This window comes from Schistocerca nitens, chromosome 2, assembly GCF_023898315.1.
Source record: "Schistocerca nitens isolate TAMUIC-IGC-003100 chromosome 2, iqSchNite1.1, whole genome shotgun sequence".
Classification (NCBI taxonomy): domain Eukaryota; kingdom Metazoa; phylum Arthropoda; class Insecta; order Orthoptera; family Acrididae; genus Schistocerca; species Schistocerca nitens.
Window position 1 is genome coordinate 736,974,778 of NC_064615.1, and position 21,954 is coordinate 736,996,731.

At 44.1% G+C, this 21,954-nt stretch overlaps 1 protein-coding gene across 1 annotated transcript in view; it reads right to left on the reverse strand.

Moving 5' to 3' along the window:
• The window catches only part of LOC126235294 (venom serine carboxypeptidase-like), a 90,183-nt gene extending 68,389 nt beyond the window's left edge, over positions 1 to 21,794 (reverse strand). The window contains exons 1-2 of the mRNA XM_049944019.1: positions 21,558 to 21,794; positions 19,004 to 19,201 (exon numbers count right to left, since the gene is read on the reverse strand). Coding sequence (XP_049799976.1) covers positions 19,004 to 19,201; positions 21,558 to 21,794 — 435 coding nt within the window. The remainder of the gene's footprint in view (positions 1 to 19,003; positions 19,202 to 21,557) is intronic.
• Between the last annotated feature and the right edge of the window lie 160 nt (positions 21,795 to 21,954).

Here is a 21,954-nt window from a genome sequence, read left to right on the forward strand (position 1 = left end):
GGCTGGGTCTGAGATTTTCTTCGCTTAGGGACTGGGTGTTGTGTTGTCCTACTCATCATCATTTAATCCCCATCGACGCGCAAGTCGCCGAAGTGGCATCAAATCGAAAGACTTGCACTCGGCGAACGGTCTACAAGACGGGAGACCCTAGCCACACAACATTTTTTTGGGTGTAATTAAGAAGAACTGCTTTTTAAGATATCATGAACAAATATGTTAACATGTGATATAAAATATTTTATTCTTCTACTGCCTAAGACCCGAAACACATATGCATACCTTAAATAGTTTAGCAAAAATAAAAAATAAAATGAACACAATGTAATTTCGAATGTAACTATGTATAACAACAATAAAACACACGACGAAAACATTTTCCTCTACTTATTTTATCACTGGGACCGAAGAGGTTAAAACTGTGCGTCGGACCGGGACACGGATGTGGGCCATTTGCCTTTCGCGGACAATTGCTCTATGGACTGAAATATCCAAGTATGACTCACAACCCACTATACAGGGTGGTCCATTGATAGTGACCGGGCCAAATATCTCACGAAATAAGTATCAAACGAAAAAAACTAAAAAGAACGAAACTCGTCTAGCTTGAAGGGGGAAACCAGATGGCCCTATGGTTGGCCCGCTAGATGGCGCTGCCATAGGTCAAACGGATATCAACTGCGTTTTTTTTAAAAAAGAAACCCCCATTTTTTGTTACATATTCGTGTAGTACGTAAAGAAATATGAATGTTTTAGTTGGACCACTTTTCTCGCTTTGTGATAGATGACGCTGTAATAGTCACAAACGTATAAGTACGTGGTATCACGTAACATTCCACCAGTGAGGACGGTATTTGCTTCGTGATACATTACCCGTGTTAAAATGGACCGTTTATCAATTGCGGAAAAGGTCGATATCGTGTTGATGTATGGCTATTGTGATCAAAATGCCAACCGGGGGTGTGCTATGTATGCTGCTTGGTATCCTGGACGACATCATCCAAGTGTCCGGACCGTTCGCCTGATAGTTTCGTTATTTAAGGTAACAGGAAGTGTTAAGCCACATGAGAAACGTCAACCACGACCTGCAACAAATGATGTCCAATTAAGTTTTTTAGCTGCTGTCGCGGCTAATCCGCCCATCAGTAGCAGACAAATTGCGCGAGAATCGGGAATCTCAAAAATGTCGGTGTTGAGAATGCTACATCAACATCGATTGCACCCGTACCATATCTCTATGCACCAGGAATTGCATGGAGACGACTTTGAACTTCGTGTACAGTTCTGCCACTGAACACAAGAGAAATTACGGGCCGATGACAGATTTTTTGCAGGTGTTTTATTTAGCGACGAGCGTCATTCACCGACAGCGGTAACGTAAACCGGCATAATATGCACTATTGGGCAACGGAAAATCCACGATGGCTGCGACAAGTGGAACATCAGCGATCTTGGCGCATTAATGTATGGTGCGACATCATGGGAGGAAGGATAATTGGTCCCCATTTTATCGATGGCAATCTAAATGGTGCAATGTATGCTGATTTCCTACGTGATGTTCAAGCGATGTTACTACTAGATGTTTCACTGCATGACAGAACGGCGATGTACTTCCAACATGATGGATGTCCGGCACATAGCTCGCGTGTGGTTGAAGCAGTATTGAATAGCACATTTCATGACGGGTGGATTCGTCGTCGAAGCACCATACCATGGTCCGCACGTTCACCGGATCTGACGTATCCCCCACTTCCGGATTTCTTTCTGTGGGAAAAGTTGAAGGATATTTGCTATCGTGATCCACCGACAACGCCTGATAACATGCGTCAGAGCATTGTCAATGCATGTGCGAACATTACGGAAGGCGAACTACTCGCTGTTGAGAGGAATGTCGTTACACGTATTGCCAAATTCATTGAGGTTGACGGACATCATTTTGAGCATTTAGTGCATTAATGTGGTATTTACAGGTAATCACACTGTAACAGCACGCGTTCTCAGAAATGATAAGTTCACAAAGGTACATTTATCACATTAGAACAACAGAAATAAAATTTTCAAACGTACCTACGTTCTGTATTTTAATTTAAAAAACCTACCTGTTACGAACTGTTCGTCTAAAATTGTGAGCCATATGTTTGTGACTATTACAGCGCCATCTATCACAAATCGAAAAAAGTGGTCCAACTAAAACATTCATATTTCTTTACGTACTACACGAATATGTAATAAAAATGGGGATTCCTATTTGAAAAAACGCAGTTGATATCCGTTTGACCTATGGCAAGGCCATCTAGCGGGCTAACCATAGCGCCATCTGGTTTACTCCTTCAAGCTAGATAAGTTTCGTTCTTTGCAGTTTTTTCGTTTGACGCTTATTTCGTGAGATATTTGGTCCGGTCACGATCAATGGACCACCCTGTACAGGCTTTTTGCCAGTGTTACATCAGCTCTTCCGCAGCACCCCTTTTAAACGAGTAGCAACTGAGTGCTCATGGAGAGTCTATTTTCCACTAAACGTGTAACAATACACGGAATACAGAAATTAGTAACTGATATAACCAATCCAAGAACACATTAAAAGAATGTCTCCCTGTACGGCAGGTAAGGCGTTCTTCTGAGAAAGTCCACTTCCTCCACCACAAGGATTGCCAATTGCCATGTTTCACGTAATCACTCTTTAGTTTACCGGCGTTTACACAGAGTCATTCCGTCATGATTTTACAAACTCTCAGGGATGATGGACAAGAGTAAATATCAGTTGGAGATAAGGGATTATACCCTGTTATAAAAACCCTGGTGTCGTCCGCAAAGTGTCGCAAGCAGTGATATCTCTTGCCAAGACTTCTTATTCCGACAGGCGTCTTTACACAAGACTTTTCACATGGACCCACAAGAGGAAATCAAGCGAGGTGAGATCATGTGACTGCCGGCTACGAGAAAGGATCTCCTCTGCCTATCCATTTTTCAGGAATGTCTGCTACAGGTGTTCACGAACCCTCAGTCCAAAGTGAGATGGCGCTCCATCATGTTGGAACCACTTCCGTTGCCCACGAACAAGTAGTTTATGTTCCAGGAACCTGGCTAGTTTGTCTCTGATTAACACTGTGTACTCTGGTGCATTTAAGTGGGAAGGAAGAAGAAATGAGTCTAGTATGTAATGCCTGACTATGAGTGCCCACATGTTGGTTGATAATCTGTGTTGATGGCTCTTCACAATTATAGCCCAGCCTAAACATGACTCATGTGACTATGTAGCATTCCATCTCTGGCGAAACAGGCACCATCTGCAAACATATGCAGAAATGTGAAGCTCGACTGTAAGGCAATGCAAGAATCGTTGGCAGAATACGACACGAGGTCCGAAGTTTGCAGGAGTCAAAGCATTCACTTTCTGGGGATTTTCGCATCCTGAGCGTGAAGTTTGCCAGGGACTGAGGGACAAGGGTTCGTGCTACAGCGAATTCAGTTGGTTGATCGTACTGAGAGGAAGAATTGTATGTCTGACGTAAAATCCCTGATGTGATTGTAGGAGGTGGGAGAATGACAAGCAGAATAATCACTCAAAAGGAATAATTAACTTTGAATTTATTCCGAATCTTTAGTACAAATTGACCTTTCCAGCTGAGGTGCCGCCTCGCGAAAGTCCTTCCACAGATGCAGTGACTGTCTATAACTGTTTCGTCTGATAATTGAAACTCTCGTAGGAATCTAAGATCAACGGAGGTTTACAGCTATCTAATTCCGACCCAGCAACATCAGCCTAACGCTCTGGCTGCCTCATTGTGCGACCACTTGTCACGCCTACCTCCACTGAATCTGCCCACTGTCTCTATTGTCTGCCTGCTCAACCCCCGGTCCTATCATTTTGCTCACCTTTCCTCTTAGACCCCGCCAGTCCCTAGCATAACGTAGCGTCTGAGGCTTCAGAGTGCCTGTTGGCTACATTGGTTTGTTATTCTTCAGTCATCTTTCAGAGACTGTGTGGAGGAGATAGAACGCCTTTCCCTATATGGCCACCGCATTTGTCCTAAGCCATCCATTGGTCCCCACCACAAGCCCCGCTCGCCTTCTCTCTTACTTATTGTTTACTCTGACTTATCCATATAAGCTTCCCAATTCGGCTCCTATCTTCCACCTCTTGCGGCTTTCTTCTGCCACACCCAGAATTCCCTCTTTAACTAACTCGAAATATCGTTGACATGACTTATCTTTCAACTAAGGACATGACAGCATGTAGCTTCATTTCCTGTAACATTCGCCGGCCTATGTGGCAGAACGGTTCTAGGCGCTACAGTCTGGAACCGCACGACCGCTACGGTCGCACGTTCGAATCCTGCCTCTGGCATGGATGGTTAGTTAGGTTTAAGTAGTTCTAAGTTCTAGGGGACTGATGACCTCAGAAGTTAAGTCCCATAGTGCTCAGAGCCATTTGAACCTGTAGCATTCGCCACACAGTACTCAGCGAAACGTTCATTTCAAGTGCAAGTGATCGAGTACTGACTGAGGCGACTCATCCACTCGGACAAGCACTGCATCGTCTAAGTCGGAAATCTGTGTAGTTCGTCGTCCTCTTCGGTCGTTGTACTCTGGTGCCAATTGCCCTGTTTCACGTAATCGTTGGAACAGTCTTGGTAACATGGTTTGAGATGGAAGTCTTCTAGGAGGATATATGGTCCCGTACAATCTTTCTGCTTCTCTGCTGCTTCCATCTGCTTGCCCATACATGAAAAGCGTGTCTGCAAGATCCGTCATCGAGTACAACTCCACTTTGTCAAGGTTGATAAACGTTAGTACTTCAACCTGTAAACACAGACTGCAGTCTACTGCAGTGCAGACATTGTACACCAGAATTGCTCATGCCAGTACACAGTATGCCATCTGCACTGTATTAGTTGAGTTACTGTTCCAACCTCTATACCTAAGTGATCGTCGGGACTGCCTAGCCTACAATCTTAACTGCAACAGTACCGTTACATGTATTCCATTCTCAGAGATATCAGAACGATATTCGGTTACAACTTTCGACTCGATCGTTTCTCGACCTCGAATAGCTATATTTACCTTTCTGCATCACCCCTGGAAGTTTGTAACGTATAAGTCACAGCGCGAGCATCGGAGTGTGCGTGGTCGTCAGAAGCTCGTTACGCGTAATAACCAGCGGGACGATTATTGTATTCGTAGTAGTTACGTAACTCCTTTGTACTAAGAACCAATTAGGAACTAGATTAACGTATATTACGGTCTATAAGATGCACTTTTTGCGAAAAACGTCCTCCAAAATTCAAGAACTTACACTCGAAATTAATGTAACAATTTCCATCATGATTTCAAATTTCCGCCATATATTCAATGCCACGGGAAACCTATCTGTATGTGGAAACATGGTATTCAACTGACAGCAGCAGTGCACCGATAAGACGAACATGAGTTGCGGGGATTCACAATCTTACTAACACTGACTCCCTCCCTCCCCGTCATCAGAAACCCAGAAAACTGTCTACCACATGTTGCGTCATTGCAGTCTACGGTGCCAGTGAATCTGAATTCAAAGTGATTTGTATTATGGGTAACAATACGATATTTTTGTTAGTAGCTAGTTTCGTAATGGAAAAAAATAAAAGGCTATAAACTGCAAGTAACAGCATAAGCAGAAGAACATGGAAACGGAGCAGCTGAGCGGCATTTCGGCCCTCCACCAACAGAAAAAACCATTCGCAACAGGCGGGCTAGTAAAGAAGAACTGAAAAAAATGAGGAAGACTCAATGTGCAAATAAAGGACTGAATGTAAAGTGGGCGAATCTAGAAGATGAGGTATTGAAATGGATTCAAGGATACCGTCAAAATGACAGTGGACTTGACACAAAAATTATTCAAATACATGCTCGTAAGCTAGCGCTATAGGGAACTTAACAGACTTGAAGCGTTGAGTTGGTGGTGCAACACGTTTATGAAGCATCATGGACTTAGTATGCGAACCAAAATCAACATATCTCAGAAAATGTCACAAGAAATTGAAGAGAATATATTACATCTACATCTACATCTACATCTACATCTACATCTACATCTATACTCCGCGAGCCACCTTACGGTGTGTGGCGGAGGGTACTTGTTGTACCACTATCTGATCCCCCCTTCCCTGTTCCATTCACGAATTGTGCGTGGGAAGAACGACTGCTTGTAAGTCTCCGTATTTGCTCTAATTTCTCGGATCTTTTCGTTGTGATCATTACGCGAGATATATGTGGGCGGTAGTAATATGTTGCCCATCTCTTCCCGGAATGTGCTCTCTCGTAATTTCGATAATAAACCTCTCCGTATTGCGTAACGCCTTTCTTGAAGTGTCCGCCACTGGAGCTTGTTCAGCATCTCCGTAACGCTCTCGCACTGACTAAATGTCCCCATGATGAATCGCGCTGCTTTTCGCTGGATCATGTCTATCTCTTCTATTAATCCAACCTGGTAAGGGTCCCATACTGATGAGCAATACTCAAGAATCGGACGAACAAGCGTTTTGTAAGCTACTTCTTTCGTCGATGAGTCACATTTTCTTAGAATTCTTCCTATGAATCTTAACCTGGCGCCTGCTTTTCCCACTATTTGTTTTATGTGATCATTCCACTTCAGATCGCTCCGGATAGTAACTCCTAAGTATTTTACGGTCGTTACCGCTTCCAATGATTTACCACCTATGGCATAATCGTACTGGAATGGATTTCTGCCCCTATGTATGCGCATTATATTACATTTATCTACGTTTAGGGAAAGCTGCCAGCTGTCGCACCATTCATTAATCCTCTGCAGGTCTTCCTGGAGTACGTACGAGTCTTCTGATGTTGCTACTTTCTTGTAGACAACCGTGTCATCTGCAAATAGCCTCACGGAGCTACCGATGTTGTCAACTAAGTCATTTATGTATATTGTAAACAATAAAGGTCCTATCACGCTTCCTTGCGGTACTCCCGAAATTACCTCTACATCTGCAGATTTTGAACCGTTAAGAATGACATGTTGTGTTCTTTCTTCTAGGAAATCCTGAATCCAATCACAAACCTGGTCCGATAATCCGTAAGCTCGTATTTTTTTCACTAAACGTAAGTGCGGAACCGTATCAAATGCCTTCCTGAAGTCCAGGAATACGGCATCAATCTGCTCGCCAGTGTCTACGGCACTGTGAATTTCTTGGACAAATAGGGCGAGCTGAGTTTCACATGATCTCTGTTTGCGGAATCCATGTTGGTTATGATGAAGGAGATTTGTATTATCTAAGAACGTCATAATACGAGAACATAAAACATGTTCCATTATTCTACAACAGATTGACGTAAGCGAAATAGGCCTATAATTATTCGCATCTGATTTATGACCCTTCTTGAAAATGGGAACGACCTGCGCTTTCTTCCAGTCGCTAGGTACTTTACGTTCTTCCAGAGATCTACGATAAATTGCTGATAGAAAGGGGGCAAGTTCTTTAGCATAATCACTGTAGAATCTTAAGGGTATCTCGTCTGGTCCGGATGCTTTTCCGCTACTAAGTGATAGCAGTTGTATTTCAATTCCGATATCGTTTATTTCAATATTTTCCATTTTGGCGTCCGTGCGACGGCTGAAGTCAGGGACCGTGTTACGATTTTCCGCAGTGAAACAGTTTTGGAACACTGAATTCAGTATGTCTGCCTTTCTTCGGTCTTCCTCTGTTTCGGTGCCATCGTGGTCAACGAGTGACTGAATAGGGGATTTAGATCCGCTTACCGATTTTACATATGACCAAAACTTTTAGGGTTCTTGTTTAGATTGTTTGCCAATGTTTTATGTTCGAATTCGTTGAATGCTTCTCTCATTGCTCTCTTTACGCTCTTTTTCGCTTCGTTCAGCTTTTCCTTATCAGCTATGATTCGACTACTCTTAAACCTATGATGAAGCTTTCTTTGTTTCCGTAGCACCTTTCGTACATGATTGTTATACCACGGTGGATCTTTCCCCTCGCTTTGGACCTTAGTCGGCACGAACTTATCCAAGGCGTACTGGACGATGTTTCTGAATTTTTTCCATTTTTGTTCCACATCCTCTTCCTCAGAAATGAACGTTTGATGGTGGTCACTCAGATATTCTGCGATTTGTGCCCTATCACTCTTGTTAAGCAAATATATTTTCCTTCCTTTCTTGGCATTTCTTATTACACTTGTAGTCATTGATGCAACCACTGACTTATGATCACTGATACCCTCTTCTACATTCACGGAGTCCAAAAGTTCCGGTCTATTTGTTGCTATGAGGTCTAAAACGTTAGCTTCACGAGTTGGTTCTCTAACTATCTGCTCGAAGTAATTCTCGGACAAGGCAGTCAGGATAATGTCACAAGAGTCTCTGTCCCTGGCTCCAGTTCTGATTGTGTGACTATCCCATTCTATACCTGGTAGATTGAAGTCTCCCCCTATTACAATAGTATGATCACGAAACTTCTTCACGACGTTCTGCAGGTTCTCTCTGAGGCGCTCAACTACTACGGTTGCTGATGCAGGTGGTCTATAGAAGCATCCGACTATCATATCTGACCCACCTTTGATACTTAACCCAGATTATTTCACATTCGCATTCGCTAATAACTTCACTGGATATTATTGAATTCTTTACTGCTATAAATACTCCTCCACCATTGGCGTTTATCCTATCCTTGCGGTATATATTCCATTCTGTGTCTAGGATTTCGTTACTGTTCACTTCCGGTTTTAACCAACTTTCCGTTCCTAATACTATATGCGCACTATTTCCTTCAATAAGAGATACTAATTCGGGAACCTTGCCCTGGATACTCCTGCAGTTTACCAATATTACGTTAACTTTTCCTGTTTTTGGTCTCTGAGGACGGACGTTCTTTATCAACGATGATGATGTTCTCTCTGGTAAGCCGTCAGGTATTTTATCGTTTCGCCCAAGGGCCTGTAGGCATTCTTAATGCTCAGTTGCTCTGGGTAAACCTAGACGATTTACTATTGAAATGAATACACCAGCTAAATCAGTCTTTTAGACTGGTTAGTTTTTGTCTTACCGTCTGCTCTATCTTATACGAAATTTTTCATCTGTACGTAAATGCTCAAGCCAAGATGCTCAACAACCTTTACTGCATATTCTAGCCTATTTCTGCTCGTATTACGTTTTCCTGTACTGCTCCTTGCAGCAAAAAGTTAACTGTTCTTCGATGCCACAACACATCTTGCATCTTCCATTAATTTGTCCCTCTTCCACTGAATTGTTTCCTCATCTATTCTCTTTAGTGTGTCTTCATGTTGTATTTTATATGTGACTTAGTTTTTAACATTATTTGATGGTATCACACTTCAAATCCATCCAAGTTTTTCCTTCTCCGGATTTCCATGGTCCACATTTCACTTCCATGTAATGTTGCACTTCAGACGTACACTGTCAGAAACTTCTTCCTCATTTCCGTACCAATATCTGATACCAAAGAGGCTCTTCCAGTCAAGAAAGCTTACTCTGCCTATGCCAGTCGACTTCGAACATCTTTCTCGTTTCGGCCATTCTGTGCAATCTGGCTTCCTACAAACAGGAGGGAGCCAAAAACAATGAAAAGCCAAAAACACAAGACACTACCATGCCTAATGCGGTGTAGGAAACAAGCTGGCATTCAAAACAACCTCCAGTCGTCTCGGTATGCATAAATTCAGATCCTGTATGGTTGTCAAGGGAATCTTATAACAATATCCTTTCAAAATACTGCCAAGTGCAGGCAACGATGATGGGGGTCAATAGCGATCACGCATCCTTCTATCGAAATTAAATTGCAATGGCTCAATAGTGCTGAGATCTGATGACTGTCGACGCGCTGGCCTCTGTGGCCGAGCGGTTCTAGGTGCTTCAGTCCGGAACCGCGGTGCTGCTATGGTCGCAGGTTGGAATACTGCCTCGGGCATGGATGTGTGTGATGTCCTCAGGTTAGTTAGGTTTAAGTAATTCTGAGTCTAGGGGACTGATGACCTTGGATGTTAAGTCCCATAGTGCTTAGAGCCATTTGAACCATTTAAACTGTCGAAGCCAGGGGAGATGCGACAATTCATCCTCCTGCTCACAAAACTTTTCCTGGACAACATGAGCTGTGTGAGCAGGGCCCTCTAGTCTTACGACACAGCATTACCAGTGGCCTTCAAACTTTGTACATGAGATGGACTTGACCAGCCAAAACAGTGACATGACCTGTGGCAGTAATGCGACCTTGCGGAGTAAGGATGTGGCCCATGCAATTCTGTGATATGTTGTTGTCCAAAACATCACCGAACCCCCGCCATGTTTCACTATTGAGACGTAAACTCTACCATTTTGGGAACATTGTGAAACAAGACTCATCGGACCAAAAGACTTTCTTCCAATGTTCCATACTCCAGGTTTCATGGCTTCGGCACCACGTTTTCCTGTTTGGGACCTTTATATATCTGACTGGAATTGCACATCGTTCTGCAATTCCCTTCTTTTAGTGCTGCCTTTGTATTGTTTTCTTAAGAATACGACAGACAGTTCTGAGTGACATCTGCAGCTGTCGTCCTCTTATTTTTTGTCCCAGTTATCTTCAATGAGTGTCTCGATCACTGAACACACACTTTCGTCCGCGATGTGACTTAGCGGACGACGGTTTTCTGCTTTCACAGCATGCGGTATAAATCTTCGACGCGTTAACGCTCGAAACATTAAACGGGCTGTCTTGGTTAAGGATGTACCGGCCACACGAGGACCAACAATTATCCCACTTTCTAATTGATTGAGCTCCTATATAATGTCTTCACAACTATACAGGACACTGTTCAGACCACGGCTTACGCTTGCAGCCGTACTGAGAGCGTTGCACAGGTGGCGTTCGTGATCAAATATAACAGTTTAACCTGCAGGCCTGGCTAGCATGTGCATTTATGTTGAAAGATGCATTTCTCGCGGTGTTTCCATGCTTTTGCCAAACACCTGTAGGTGAGTACTGTAGCTTCTTCCACTACTGCATCGCTGCCAATTTTGATGTTAAGCAAACCTCCTTTCTACTACTTTGCATTACATTAGTCTTTGCTTTATTTGCACTTAAGCGATACTCTGCGGGAAATGAGTCATAAATTCGTTTCAGAAGGCCGTATGAGCGACCCTTTCGCCCGGCCAGCAAAGCTACGTAACCTGAGAACCTTAACATTGATATCTCTTTTCCTTCTACCTGTATGTCTCTCGCAAAAGTTTGCTTCTTCAACATGTTATTTGAACAACAGTACCTTAAAACTTCCCTAACGCGAAATTGGCATTAGTAAGTTAAAATGAGGAGTAAGGCAAGCTCCGAAATTTTGGCTTTGTGGTCGATACAGTAACTGACTTCTTGTTGTTTTGTACCCTTAATGTGATCTTTTAACACAATCACAGAAAAAAAGGCTAAAAGTTTTATGTGTTTAAACTACATTAGATACTAGTAGTGAAGAAAATGAAAATAATATATATTTTACTTTGTCAACTCTACTGATCTGGGACAAGAAACGAGTAAAACGAATACCGACAGAATGGAGCGTCAGACAGCCGTCACGTGATGCTTTGTCAGACTCCAAACACAGTAGACTGTATGTGCTGTACGACTCCTCAAGAGCAAGAGAGCTATTTCTGGCGCAAAGCTGGAACTGTTTACAGTGCAGCCTTGATTAACATACTTCCTTCAATTAGAAGATCTTTTTAAAAGTTTATTGGAAGAAACAAATATCTATACTGAAAAACTAAACATATGTTGAAACACCAAGGTAAAATTTTATGATATATACTTTCACGAAAGCCGGACTCAGTAACCGAATGCGCTGCTTCACTATTTTCGGTGCGGAGCCAACGAGATATACGGGCCCTGCAACGAACTTGTGACGTCACACTAGTCGGCTTCTCCACCACTCTGCGCGAACGGTCTGCTCGGTGCAGTGCCAACGGGAAATCAATATGTAACTGAAAAGGATCCCACTAAGAGTCTTAAACATCTCCTGTGCTGTCGTGAGCTTTTAAATGAGCAGTCAGACATTAAACTTGCCTGAAATAGTTACTCACTCCCCGCCGGAGATGGCTACTGGCACCCCTAAGACCTGCAGTGTCATGTGGTGTACGCGCCACGGCCTGTCTTTCTCGTGAGGCTTGCTTCGGTGCGGTAAGATCATCGGTACATCCTCGGATTTTTCTGAGGTAGGGATGTCTGGAACAAGATCCACTCAGCTTCGTGAGGCTAAATGGGGAGCTGCTTGAATAAAGAAGCAGCGCCGGCACCACGATTCAGCTACTTCTATAACGGTTGAGAGGATGGGTGGCAGGCTGATAACATGTCTCACGAACATAGATCACTCCTCTCACTGCCTAGCAGGCAGTAGTCAGCCATTCTGAATAGCAGTAAGGCCTAGTCCGTGAGTGGTGGTGTTTATAACCTTATGACGTCCAAATTGGACTGTTAATGAGAGTAAAAGTTCAAATAAAACAATTATCTGCGTTAGTCGCTCTTTTTATTTCAGCCTACGAATGTGTTTCAGTGCACAGAACCATGCGGTCCGTCATAAATATATATTTTTAACTTAATTTGTCTCACAAAAGACAAACCAATAACAACATTTTCCTTTGATAACATAGAAGACAATGTAATAATATTTCACAAAATAAGAGAGTAGCGGAGAACCCGACTAGTGTGACGTCACAAGTTCGTTGCAGGGCCCGTATATCTCGTTGGCTCCGGACCGAAAATAGTGACGCAGACCATTCGGCTACGGAGTCGGCCTTTCGTGAAAGTTTATATCATAAAATAAACTCAGTCGTTATGAAGAACTGGAAATTTTCTTTCACAAAATAAAACGCTAAATGAAAAGGTGAGACAGTGACAATGAGCTTCTTCAAAAGCTTCGCAGAAATAGTAGATGCCAAACTATAACTCTTTCCACTTTCTGAGTGCCCTTAATCAAAGATAATACCCAAATCATTGCACAGCAACAGTAATAATTCGATTATGTTGATATTAAGTGTGCAAGTTTTACACTTTTCTTTTTTTATTTTATGTTTATTTACGTCTTCACCATCATAGGTTTACAGTAGTAATACTTTTACCAAGATGTAAAGAATGAAACAATTTTATAATTGTTACACCTGTCTGTAGTCCATAATGTAAGCTAGTAATGAATGATCTCTGAGCAAATGCACTGTATCATTACATCGTTATAATCTTCGTTTTGTTTACGTTAATAGTTAGCGCTCTGTGAGACAAATGAAGTTGAAAATTATATTTATGACGAACTACGTGGTTCTGTGCACTAGAACAGATAGTAAGTAACCTATTATCGTCTAAAATTTATAATCTTAGTGGCATATTACGGTAACTTGTACTTGTTATACGTTTTTGTAACAAAATGAAACCACAACAAACAACTGGCTCCATCCAGCGAGCAAAAATGTAAAATAAAATCATTGTTCCACCTGAAGGTGAGAGCGTACAGTCTTGAAACACGTCGTGGATGGAAATAAAAAGAGTGACTGACGCAGATAATTGTTTTATTTGAACTCTCAGTGATGTTTATCTTTAAAATTCATGTAACTTAAAAACAAAATTACTAAAAAACATGAAAGTTTCTAAATAATACTAAGTGTACGTTTTTGATAGTATCATGGCATTTATTGTGATAACATTCCTTAAAAATTGTTCACATGGCTGTGAGCACTATGGGACTTAACTTCTAAGGTCATCAGTCCCCTAGAACTTAGAACTACTTAAACCTAACCTAAGGACATCACACACATCCATACCCGAGGCAGGATTCGAACCTGCGACCGTAGCGGTTGTGCGGTTCCAGACTGTAGCGCCTAGAACTGCTCGGCCACCCCGGCCGGCTAACATTCCTTACAAAATGAAGAGGTAGTAGGAGATGGTGATAAAACGCTAGACGGCGCTTAGTTTATCGACTGTGCAGCATAACGGTTAGGCAGCTCCTGCCGCTGCCTTGGTCAGCATGGCGGCGGGGCTCCAGCGGCAGCGCAGCCACTCGCTTCTCTCTCTTTTTCCGGTTCTTCTAAAGGCATTTCCGATATTCTATGGGTCACAGTACAAAAATATGTTCCACATTTTTAAGTTCTCCCAAATGCGTGGAATTAACAAAGTAAAATAGATATTCTTTTCTTTTCCTGTTCAAGTTCCAGTGATCGCCGAAAGTCGTTAACGATGTACACTGAGGTGACAAAAGTGATGGGATGCCTCCTAGAATCGTGTCGGAACTGCTTTCTCCCGGCGTAGTGCAGCAACTTGAGGTTGCTTGGACTCAATAAGTCGTTGGAAGTCACCTGCACAAATATTGAGACATGCTGCCCCTTTGACAATCTATGATGCGAAAATGTTGCCGTTGTAGGATTCTGAGCACGAATTTACCTCTCGATTACGTCCTATCAATATTCGATGGGATTCATGTCGGGAGATCTTGCTGAGCAAATGATTCGCTCGAAATGTCCAGAATGTTCTTCGAACCAATCGCGAACAACTGTGGCCCGGAGAAATGGCACATTGTCATTCATAAAAATTCCATCGTTGTTTGGCAACATAAAGTTCATGAGTGGCTGCAAATGGTCACCAAGTATCCGAACATAATTACTTCTAGTCAACTATCGGTTCAGTTGGACCAAAGAGCCCAGTTCATTCAATGTAGCCGGCCGAAGTGGCCGTGCGGTTAAAGGCGCTGCAGTCTGGAACCGCAAGACCGCTACGGTCGCAGGTTCGAATCCTGCCTCGGGCATGGATGTTTGTGATGTCCTTAGGTTAGTTAGGTTTAACTAGTTCTAAGTTCTAGGGGACTAATAACCTCAGTAGTTGAGTCCCATAGTGCTCAGAGCCATTTGCCATTCAATGTAAATACAGCGCACAGCATTACGGAGTCACCACCATCTTGCACAGCGCTGTGTTGAAACCTACTATCAACTGCTGGGAACTGCAGTTGGGACTCATCTGATCACTCCACGGTTTTCCAGTCGTCTAGGGCCAAACCGATATGGTCACGAGCCCAGGTGAGGCGTCGCAGGCCATATTGTGCTGTTAGTAAACGCACTCGCGTCGGTTGTCTTCTACCATAGCTCATTTACGCCAAAGTTCGTAGCACTGTGCTAACGGATACGTTCGTCGTACGTACTACATTGCGGATTTTCACGCAGTGTTGCTTGCCTGTTAGCAATGAAAACTCTGCGCAAACACCGCCTCTATCGGTCGCTAAGTGAAGGCTGTCGGCGATTACTTTGGACGTGGTGAGGTGTAATGCCTCAAATTGGGTCTTCTCGGAACACTCTTGACACTGTATATCTCGGAATATTGAGTTCCCTAAAGATTTGCGAAATGGAATGGTCCAATCGTCTAGCTCTGACTGCTTTTGCACGTTAAAGGTCTGTTGATAAACGCCGGCACGGTAACTCAGCGTGTTCGGTCAGAGGGTTAGCTGTTGTTGTTGTGGTCTTCAGTCCTGAGACTGGTTTGATGCAGCTCTCCATGCTAATCTATCCTGTGCAAGCTCCCAGTACCTACTGCAACCTACATCCTTCTGAATCTGCTTAGTGTATTCATGTCTTGGTCTCCCTCTATGATTTTTACCCTCCACGCTGCCCTCCAATGCTAAATTTGTGATCCCTTGATGCCTCAGGACATGTCCTACCAACCGATCCCTTCTTCTAGTCAAGTTGTGCCACAAACTTCAAAAATGGCTCTGAGCACTATGGGACTCAACTGCTGTGGTCATAAGTCCCCTAGAACTTAGAACTACTTAAACCTAACTAACCTAAGGACATCACACACATCCATGCCCGAGGCAGGATTCGAACCTGCGACCGTAGCAGTCGCACGGTTCCGGACTGTGCGCCTAGAACCGCGAGACCACCGCGGCCGGCGCCACAAACTTCTCCCCAATCCCATTCAATACCTCCTCATTATTTATGTGATCTACCCACCTAATCTTCAACATTCTCCTGTAGCACCACATTTCGAAAGTTTCTGTTCTCTTCTTGTCCAAACTATTTATTGCACATGTTTCACTTCCATACATGGCTACACTCCATACAAATACTTTCAGAAACGACTTCCTGACACTTAAATCCACACTCGATGTTAACAAATTTCTCTTCTTCAGAAACGCTTTCCTTGCCATTGCCAGTCTGCATTTTATATCCTCTCTACTTCGACCATCATCAGTTATTTTGCTCCCTAAATAGCAAAACTCCTTTACTACTTTAAGTGTCTCATTTCCTAATCCAATTCCCTCAGCATCACCCGACTTAATTCGACTACATTCCATTATCCTCGTTTTGCTTTTGTTGATGTTCATCTTATATCCTCCTTTCAAGACACTGTCCATTCCGTTCAACTGCTCTTCCAAGTCCTTTGCTGTCTCTGACAGAATTACAATGTCATCGGCGAACCTCAAAGTTTTTATTTCTTCTCCCTGGATTTTAATACCTACTCCAAATTTTCCTTTTGTTTCCTTTACTGCTTGCTCAATATACAGATTGAATAACATTGGGGAGAGGCTACAACCCTGTCTCACTCCCTTCCCAACCACTGCTTCCCTTTCATGCCCCTCGACTCTTATAACTGCCATCTGGTTTCTGTACAAATTGTAAATAGCCTTTCGCTCCCTGTATTTTACCCCTGACGCCTTTAGAATTTGAAAGAGAGTATTCCAGTCAACATTGTCAAAAACTTTTTCTAAGTCTACAAATGCTAGAAACGTAGGTTTGCCTTTTCTTAATCTTTCTTCTAAGATAAGTCGTAAGGTCAGTATTGCCTCACGTGTTCCAACATTTCTACGGAATCCAAACTAATCTTCCCCGAGGTCGGCTTCTACTAGTTTTTCCATTCGTCTGTAAAGAATTCGCGTTAGTATTTTACAGCTGTGACTTATTAAACTGATAGTTCGGTAATTTTCACATCTGTCAACACCTGCTTTCATTGGGATTGGAATTATTATATTCTTCTTGAAGTCTGAGGGTATTTCGCCTGTCTCATACATCTTGCTCACCAGATGGTAGAATTTTGTCAGGACTGGCTCTCCCAAGGCCGTCAGTAGTTCTAATGGAATGTTGTCTACTCCCGGGGCCTTGTTTCGACTCAGGTCTTTCAGTGCTCTGTCAAACTCTTCACGCAGTATCGTATCTCCCATTTCATCTTCATCTACATCCTCTTCCATTTACATAATATTGTCCTCAAGTACATCGCCCTTGTATAGACCCTCTATATACTCCTTCCACCTTTCTGCTTTCCCCTCTTTGCTTAGAACTGGGTTTCCATCTGAGCTCTTGATATTCATACAAGTGGCTCTCTTTTCTCCAAAGGTCTCTTTAATTTTCCTGTAGGCTGTATCTATCTTACCCCTAGTGAGATAAGCCTCCACATCCTTACATTTGTCCTCTAGCCATGCCTGCTTAGCCATTTTGCACTTCCTGTCGATCTCATTTTTGAGACGTTTGTATTCCTTTTTGCCTCCTTCATTTACTGCATTTTTATATTTTCTCGTTTCATCAATTAAATTCAATATTTCTTCTGTTATCCAAGGATTTCTACTAGCCCTCGTCTTTTTACCTACTTGATCCTCTGCTGCCTTCACTACTTCATCCCTCAGAGCTACCGATTCGTCTTCTACTGTATTTCGTTCCCCCATTCCTGTCAATTGTTCCCTTATGCTGTCCCTGAAACTCTCTACAACCTCTGGTTTAGTCAGTTTATCCAGGTACCATCTCCTTAAATTCCCACCTTTTTGCGATTTCTTCAGTTTTAATCTACAGTTCATAACCAATAGATTGTGGTCAGAGTCCACATCTGTCTCTGGAAATATCCTACAATTTGAAACCTGGTTCCTAAATCTCTGTGTTACCATTATATAATCTATCTGATACCTTTTAGGGATTAGCTACCCTCTATAATATAAAAAAAACTTGAGTGAACGGATCAACGGACAATGTGAACGGGTGTCATGAGACTTCCGCTCCGAATATACACAACGAACAAAATAGAATTATCCGGCACTGTAGCTCAGTGTGTTCGGTCAGAGGGTTAGCTACCCTCTGTAATAAAAAAACTGAGTGAGAGGCTCAAAGAACAACCTGAACGGGTGTCATGGGACGTCCGCCCAGAACATATGCAATGAAGAATATACAAGCCGGCACAGCACCTCAGCGTGTTCGTTCAGAGAGCCGGTTGGCCTCTGTAATAAAAAACTGAGTAAACTGAGTGGAAGGATCAACAAACGAACTTGAACGGATGTCATGTTACGTCCTCAACGACCAAACACAACGATCAAAAACGAACGAAATGAAAAAAAAAAAAAAAAGAAAGTGGTCAGCGCGACAGAATGTCAATCCTAAGGGCCCGGGTTCGATTCCCGGCTGCGTCGAGATTTTCTCCGCTTAGAGACTGGGTGTTGTGTTGTCCTAATCATCATCATTTCATCCCCATCTATGCGAAAGTCGCCGAAGTCACTTCAGATCGAAAGACTTGCACCCTGCGAAAAGTCTACCCGCCGGGAGGCCCTAGTCAGCCGCCATTTTTTTTTACCTGAGTACAAATGACAGCTCTACCAAAGCACTGCCCTTTTATATCTTGTGTATGTGGTACTGCCGCCATCTGTAAATGTGCATATCGCCATGCCATGACATTTGTCACCTCAGTGTTCAAAATTGGTTGAAATGGCTCTAAGCACTATGGGACATAACATCTGAGGTCAAAAAATTGTTCAAATGGCTCTGAGCATTATGGGACTTAACTGCTGAGGTCATCAGTCCACTAGAGCTTAGAACTACTTAAACCTAACTAACCTGAGGACATCACACACTTCCATGCCCGAGGCAGGATTCGAACGTGCGACCGTAGCAGCAGCGGGGTTCCGGACTGAAGTGCCCAGAACTGCTCGGCCACAGCGGCCGGCTCACCTCAGTGTATAACATCTCCTAAAGCGTATTAAACTTTTTGCACTGCTAAGGGTACCGGCGGCGTACCTTGGCGGGGAAGAACCAGAAGAAGAGGTGTGCGTCGCGCTGCTTGTCGACGGTGAGGAAGCCCGAGTAGCTGGGCGTGTCGGCGGGGAAGCGGTCGCCGCGCACCTGGCACAGCCGGCGCGCCGCCGCGTCCAGCCCCGCCTCCAGCAGCGGCGTCAGCAGCAGCCGGCGGCCCGAGTCGCGCGGCGCCGACCGCGGCTGCCACACGGGGTACGCGTCGCGCAGCAGCAGCCGCGCAGAGGCGGCCGCCACGTCTGGCGGCTGAGAGGCGGCGGCGGCAGCACTCAGCAGCAGCACCGGCGCCACAGAGGTCCACATGTCGCGGCAGCCGGCTGACACTACCTGCTCGTCACACCATTCACTGTATTCTGTGCATGCGTTTAATTGCAGTCGTATCAGACTTCCTTTATGTCACTTGTTACGAGCAATAATGAAATTAAAAAACAAGGAACTTACAGACATTGGCTGCGAGTGACCACTAATTGAAATCAATGGGGGAAAGTTGTTTATTTGTGCCAGACCAGGATGCGGACCCAGGTGTCCTGCTTACTAAGCAGAGGCTCTGACCACTGACCCAGTGAGACATAGTGGTCATCGCAGCTGCACAGATTAGCGTAGCTTCTCAATTGGCATCACGAGACTGAGTGCACCCCGAAAAATGGCAACAGCGCATGGCGGCCCCGATGGTCACCCATCCAAGTCCCAGCCACACCCGACAGCGCGTAACTTCGGTGATCTGACGGGAACCGGCGTATCCACTGCGGCAAGGTCGTCGTCCTGTCATTTGTACTCAGGTAAAAAAAAAATGTCGTGTGACTAGGGCCTCCCATCTGGTAGACCTTTCGCCGGGTACAAGTCTTTCGATTTGACGCCACTTCCGCGACGATGGGGATGAAACGATGATGATTAGGACAACACAACACCCGGTCCCTGAGCGGAGAAAATCTCCGACCCAGCTAGGAATCGAACCCGGGCCCTTACGATTGACATTCTGTTGTGCTGACCACTCAGCTACCGGGGGCGGACTGTACGCAGCTGTTTCATGTCAAATGGTTTCCGGTGCGATTATGGCTGCAGGACGGGAATCAACAGAACTTTAACGTGCAAAAGTAGTTAGAACTACACGATTGGGTCATTCCATTTCAGAAATCGTTAGGAAACTCAGTATTGCGAGATATACAGTGTCAAGAATGTAGCGAGAAGACCAAATTTCAGGCATTACACCTCACCACGCCCAACGCAGTGGCCGATAGCCTTCACTTAGCGACCGATAGCAGCGGTGTTTGCATAGTTTTCATTGCTAACAGACAAGCAGCACTGCCTGAAAAACCGCATAAATCTAAGTAGGACGTACAACGAACATATGCGTTACGACAGTGCTACGAAATTTGGCGTATATGCTGTCACAGTCAGATTCTAAATTTATCCACACACAACCTATATAGTGTCCCACCCATTCTTCTTATTTTTCGCTGTATTTCGCCGATTCCCGTAAGAGTTCGAACGTGGTGTGATTCTGTACTGAACAGATCATTGGCTGTCTTGAGACAATAATTCGATCTCTGTGCTATACCTAAAATTAAACACTTTCCACATACAAATTGTTCTATTATGCTTGTGATCTGTTAAAACGTTAATTCAATGTCATAAATTTCTGGAAATACGATAGTGCATTGCCTGTCTTGTTAACAAATGTCCTCCCCCGTACGGGAATTGCGTAATGTATGTACGAGTACTGGTTGTGACAGAGGAACGACAACATGTGGCAGTTTGGATGTAGCCCTGAGGCGTCCACAGATAGTCAAAGGAGTTAAGGCGACCACTCACATAAAGCGGGAGATACAGGTTCGAGTTCCGGTGCAGGCCAAATTTTCACTGTCGTCAGTCTAATATAGGGCCGATGATTGTCCACATTCGCAACTGCAAATACATTTCACGTATTTCATAACGGGTGCAGTCGGCGCAGTGCCTGTGCCTCGGGCAACACGCATGTCTAAAGGAACACTGCAGTTTAATTTCGGAATAACACAAGAACAGCAACACATTATTGCCTTTTATTTCCGAGGCTACGTTATTCGTGGTTCACAGAAAGAACTATCATCACCTGACATTTTAGAAGTTTCTCAACAACGTGTCACCAGAGAAAGCACCATTTAGGATGGAAGAGGTGATCCCTCCTGTTCTACACTAAACAAAAAAACGTAACTGATGCTACTGACATGCTAACATTACTTTTTTTCACATTTGAACTAGGTCTGCTGGAGGTTGTGAAAAAAACTTTCCACGAAGGCTGCAACATTTACAGATCGGAACTATGTCGTCAAGGTTCTCTTGGACGTTTACGAGCCATGGTAGCATATCTCTGGGTATCGATATCTCAGAACCTTCCCACGAGTGCACTGTGGGGCTTCTTTTCTGTGTCCTAAGAGAAAGTTCAGCAGTTTGGCTGCTGCGGGCTCTGAGTCTGGAGTCAGCCTATGAACGAGGAAGGGAACACATCGTCTGCTGGAGTACATTGGGCATCAGCCAGCTTGTGTCTTCGAGTTGTGCCCACCACTGTGAACGATGAGGGCAGCCCTGAGTCGTGCCCCCTGAATGTAGGCTGTTTGTTTGCGTGCCACTTCTCGGTAGCGGGCACGCAGTGCGGCGCGAGTATGGAAGTTCTGGCATAACCGGAACTGAGTGCAGGCTGCTTGCCTGCCACTACCGCGGTGCCGTCTACAAAATACAAGGCCTGGAGGGATGCTGCAGACACACTGGCGATGGGTGTGGACTGGCAGCTTGCCACCATCTTGCTGTTGTGTGTGCAGTACGGTGCCAGGTACATGCTACGTCTGTCACATCTCTCTTGGTATGGCTGCTAAAGTTATGTCTGTGGCTACAAGACAGTGATCACGTTTGCGAGCGGTTCGTGCGACGCTGTGTTTTTTTTTTTTTTTTTTTTGTGTCTT